Here is a 5,468-nt window from a genome sequence, read left to right on the forward strand (position 1 = left end):
TGCTTGAGCTAATGGAAGTTACAAAGGCTCTGCAAGAAACAATTACCGTAAGTACCATCAGGAAAAGGAATATGGATGATTTGATCAAAATGATGACCATGAAGAAGGAAGCTGGGGAAGAAGATGCTGACAGTGAAGAAGAAAAGGAAACTACTAGTAACAGTGAAGAGGAATAACAATCTGCTAGTGAGGAAGAGGAGAAAAACTCTGAAGATTGAGGTCTTTTGGCTAGATGTTATTGACTGAATTTTTGTTTGCTGTTTTAATTCAGTATGCTTTTGACCCTTGTATATGGGCATGTTTTTAATTTTCGTGTTATTTGAGTTGTAATTGTTTATTAACAATGTCATTGGTTCTGCACTGACAATGATCTCAGTTTTTCCATATGTGACTTTCAGTTCTGATGTTCTACATTTGTGCTCTTGTTTGTTCCTGTGTGGGGTTTTTTATGATCTGGTTTTATTTTTTCAAACCTTGACCAAATTATGAAAAAAAAAGGGAGTGATGATAAGTTGATGAGAAGATGCGTGTTCTATCTGAGTTTGTGAAAATTTGTGTGCTCACATGCTGAAACATATGGCCTGACATCTGACCTTCAACCACGTGAGCATGCATGTGTTTGTATCCATGTTGGTTGATTGTGCCCCTAACTATGACAACATTGTGATTCTATTTTGAGTGTGTATCAACCACCTTACTTATGTTTTACTTTTGTTGCTACTGTTTGATACGTTTGTTATTTTTGTGGTGTACTTATGATGCTCAGTTTGTGTTATTTTTGAAGATTTATCCACGCATGCCTTGTAGGTTTCAGAAGAGTTGATTTTTCCAAAAAAATTCAAAGAGGGAGATTGTTGTTCCTTTTGATTTGTTGCATTATCCAAAACAACATGGAGTGTACAAGATGTTTTGGTGAAGAAAAGGACACATGTGGGGCACAATGTTTCAACATGCGTGCCACATCTTGCCTTTGTCAGCAGGTCATGGTTGTTGTTGTTATGAACGGAATTTTTTGTTTCAATCAGACTTGTTGCTATCTTTTATGAATGTGTTAATTAGATTTGTTTGACAGATTGAATAAAATAAAATCTAATTATTTGGAGATTTAGATTTAAATCAAAACAAATCAAATCTTTTTGTTCGAGGTTTTTGAAAAACAAATCAAAACAGAATCCTCTAGAAATTTGAATGTGATCAAATCTAAATATGGACGTCATCAAACCTTATGCCCATTGGAGAAAAGCTCAGAAGTTGCATTGCTATTTAAGGAGACTCAAGCCTAACGTTTGAAGAGTGTGTAAGAGTTGAAGATCTTTGTGTTTGAGTTTCTCTTTTAAGTCCTTTGTTTGTGTTGTTATTTGTGCCTAATGTTTGAAGAGTGTGTAAGAGTTGAAGATCTTTGTGTTTGAGTTTCTATTTTGAGTCCTTTGTTTGTGTTGTTATTTGTGCACCACTCTAGCGATTGCATTCATATATAAAGGCATAGGGATTGGTTTGATAGGTGAGTTGTAATTGAAACAATCAATATTCTGATTATTGTATTAATCACTAAAGCTAGTGATTGAGAGAAAGTGAATGGGGTCCCATATTTAAGGGGGGTCCTAAATATAAATACACAGGTAGAATTAAAAAGATGGACATTGAACATGAGTTGTTCATCTAAGACATTTTGTACTAATTTTATTGAGAGTGAATTTTCTTTCTTGGGTTGGAAGCCCCACAGATGTATGTGACGTTGCACCGAATTAGGTTACCAATTCACTCGTGTTCTTTATTTGCTTTATGATTTATTATCTGTATTCTATTGTCTGTCAAACCTGGTGTATCGTGTTGAATACGTTGGCTTAGATATCTGGTCAAATATTTCTCCCAGCATAGAACAAAATTTCAGAAACATTATTCAAATCTTTTTTGTCTTCTTCACTTGCAGGACATTGTTCAGAATTCAAATTAAAATGACTAGCAAGTATAGTACTTATGATTCATGGTTTCAAGAAATCTTGACATTATAAATCAACCCAAAACCTTAAGACAATGGAAGTATGGAAGTATGGATCACCTCACTTGAAACCCAACATAATCCGTCTTTTACTATGTTATTAATAGCCTTAACATTCAATGAAGAATAAAATAAATCAATTTTGATAATGAAGTGGTGGTAGGAGATATCAAAATGATGACGCCTCACAGAAAATAAAGAATTGAAATTTATAGAGAAGTAGCATAGTAATGCAATATAGATTAGAGAATAACATACCGAAAATTAATAATATGAAACAAATGATAGTTTGTAGCAAATGTTACATTCATCCAAATTTCTTAAAGAAACTCAAAACATGTGTCATCTATATTTCATATAACCACAAAAAATAGCATATGAAAAGAATCAAAGAGGAATTGCCATGGCAAAACACAACATTTTGATTTACATTCTAAACTCACTCTAATTTAAGTTTTCTAAACTAGCAATGTCATTAGCCTGACCATTATTTTGATTTCCCATTTCTTTGCCTGTCAAAATACAAAAAATGGTTATTGATAAGCATTAGCCAACTCTCTCTTATCAAGGAATCAAAAAGTATTGTTTTTTTATTGAATAATGCACTATTTGAAGTTACACTCTGAAACTAAATAATTTTTTATTCCTTAACAAGAGCAATCTTTAACATTTGCAAACAAGAAATGAAACACAACTAACCAAAACGAATCCTTCTTTTCTTGTGCTAATAATTCTTCAAAAGAAATATCAGAAAATTCATCATCTCTTTTCTCTCCCATCTTACAGGATTTTTCCTTCTCCATGGAAACTCCAATTTCAAGCATCTGTATAGACAACAAGGAATGTCTAATAAGCAATATCATAGCAAAACAAAAATGTTAGTTAACATACAAAATCTATAATGAAAAAACAAAATAGTATACACAATATTGTTTGGAAAAAAATAGAAAACCAGTAATAATAATTATAATTATACTCCATAAGCCACAAAATGTCATATTGATATAATGCAGAGCATGTGGTATAGTACCTTGTTGTATGCTGGTGAGAGTTTAAGCTGTTGTTGAAGCCAGTTATAAACAAAAGCATCCTCTTCTAATCGTTTTTGCTCTAATTCAAGCTTGTATATCTGAAATGTCGAAAAAACAAACACTCAACGTAGGGTATGACAAACAAAGTTTTCCCTTGAGTTGACACATGTTGCTATCAAATATTCAAACCAACCTGTTGTCGAAGTCGGTTTATAGAAGATCTGTCTGCTTTGCATAGTAAGGCCTTTGTTATCACAAACTTGCGTTGTGTCACATCAGCCCTGTTACAGAAAGAGGGCACAAAGAAAATCAGAATAACATGCAATATCATAAAACATGCTCAGCTTCAGAAGAGTAGTACAGAGAATGCATATATCCTCTGACGGATAAAGCGAGTCAAAATTTTGAATGAGTTTCACAAGAATTGAGTATATATACTACATTGAGTTTCACCATATGATTATATCAAAACTATGTAATATAACTTGCCATGAATATATAAATAGACAGGTGAAAATTATGAAGCTAATTCTTAATTGTGATTGCACTCATGACTCGCCATAGCAGCAAAGGCAAATCAGAAATATGCAATGCTATCATGTATAACTTTCGAAATGTGTAAAAGAGACAACAAGAAAAACAATCCAAAAGTTGGTTCTTTTAGGACATACTTGTGTTGCAGCTCACTCCTAGCAGCAACCAAACTATTTGCAAACTGTACAACCTGCATTTTAAAATAAAAGAGATTGACATTATACTAGGTAACAAAGAAAACGAAACGATTATCCATCATGATTTTAAACCTAAATCCATCCGCGGAGATCATACAATCAAAAAATAACAGTCATTTCTACATTGAAAAATAAGAATAACATTCATGTTAAAACAAATTTTATTGATTAAAACGACAATCATTTTGAAACGGAGTATAGTGTGTATTTATGTTACAAAATTACACTTAAATTAAACAACAACACGAAAAGGTAGTGAATTAGTACTAAATACTAATTGGTTCATGTGATTAACATTGAATGCAACTGAATTTGATTGATACTGTAATAACTAGTGTAGTACGCGCACAAAGAGAGAAAAACCTGTGAGAGTGTTAATTTCTTGGAGTCGTTGCATTTAACAAGCTCATCATACTGCGGTTTGATTTTCTTCTGCATAACACTACTCGAAGAAGTAAACGGGTCCAAACGACCTGATTCGGGTCGGGTATCAGAACCCGAACTTTCTCTCTCCACGCCATCATTCCTCTTGTCATCATCATCTTCAGTCCCGGAACCTATTATCTTCTTCTTCTTACTCTTCCTCTTCTTTTTCTTCTTCAATTCACACGGACCCGAATCCATTGACTGGTTCGAGTCATCATCGGAAAATGCAGTCGATTGCACTGTACACAGAGGTGCCGTCTCAGAAACGAGATTCGGAGTTGATTCATCTTGGCCGGGTTGACGGATTTGAGAATGAGTTAGCGAGAGAAGTATCGGGTCGGGTGTTTCCGGGTTGCGGGTGAAGTTGGATATCGGGTTTTTGAGAAGAGATTTAGGGAGAGAATAAAGAAAAAGAGAAATTATAAAAATGATGAAGAGAAGAAAAAAGGAAAACGACAAAATGGGATCGTGCATTTGTAGTGTTGCGTGAGAGAGAAGAAGTGAGAGGAGAAGAATATAGAAACTTGAAATAAAGTGAGTGACTGAGAGAAGAGGAGACAAAATAAAAGTGTGGTGTTGATTCTCCACTTCTCATACGATCCTGGAGTACTGCGTAGTAACTATAGATAAATAATACTCCCTTCGTTTTTTATTAGTAATAGATTTTGAAAAAAAAATTATAACAATATAAAAATTATGTACTCTTAAACGTTTATTACTATTTTTTATTTCAATTATGTGAATTCATTTTTTCTATATTATTAATAAAATAAATAATTTTATAAAAATATTTAGAATTTTTTATTTTTATATAATAATTATTATTTTTTTAATACGTGTAAGAAATCTAAAATGATTTATAATAAAAAATGAAGATGGTACTTATTTAGTTTCATTATAATAAAATTAAGATAGATATTAAGGTATATAGTGTTATGATTTTTTTAAATTTTATTTGTTTGTTTGGAGTAGTTTTTTTTTAAATAGGAGGGATGAAAATAGGGGTTGAGTGTGATTGAGATGTACCAACTACAAAATGATTTTGAAGATAGACTCTATTGAATGAATGATAATATTATTGAGAAAAAAATCATGCATATAGTCATAATTAGCAATTACTTGCATATTAAGTAATTGCTCTTTATAAAATTTCTAAAATTAAAAACTAATTAATTAAGTTAGTTATTTAATACTAACGGTACATTTTGGAAATTATTTTAACCAGGAGGTTATGCTATGAAAACCTCTTCTTTTAGAGGACCATTTAAATATTGATTTAAC

General features: G+C 32.1%; 1 protein-coding gene across 1 annotated transcript; it reads right to left on the reverse strand.

The window, feature by feature from the left end:
• Positions 1 to 2,241: 2,241 nt before the first annotated feature.
• On the reverse strand, positions 2,242 to 4,791 carry LOC127076394 (uncharacterized). The gene is made up of 6 exons (XM_051018032.1): positions 4,125 to 4,791; positions 3,702 to 3,754; positions 3,224 to 3,311; positions 3,030 to 3,128; positions 2,699 to 2,823; positions 2,242 to 2,511 (listed from the first exon to the last, which is right to left on the reverse strand). The coding sequence occupies exons 1-6, from the start codon at positions 4,659 to 4,661 to the stop codon at positions 2,487 to 2,489; spliced, it is 927 nt and encodes a 308-aa protein (XP_050873989.1). The 5' UTR covers positions 4,662 to 4,791; the 3' UTR covers positions 2,242 to 2,486.
• Positions 4,792 to 5,468: the final 677 nt, after the last annotated feature.

Source organism: Lathyrus oleraceus, chromosome 4 (assembly GCF_024323335.1).
Source record: "Lathyrus oleraceus cultivar Zhongwan6 chromosome 4, CAAS_Psat_ZW6_1.0, whole genome shotgun sequence".
NCBI classification, from domain to species: domain Eukaryota; kingdom Viridiplantae; phylum Streptophyta; class Magnoliopsida; order Fabales; family Fabaceae; genus Lathyrus; species Lathyrus oleraceus.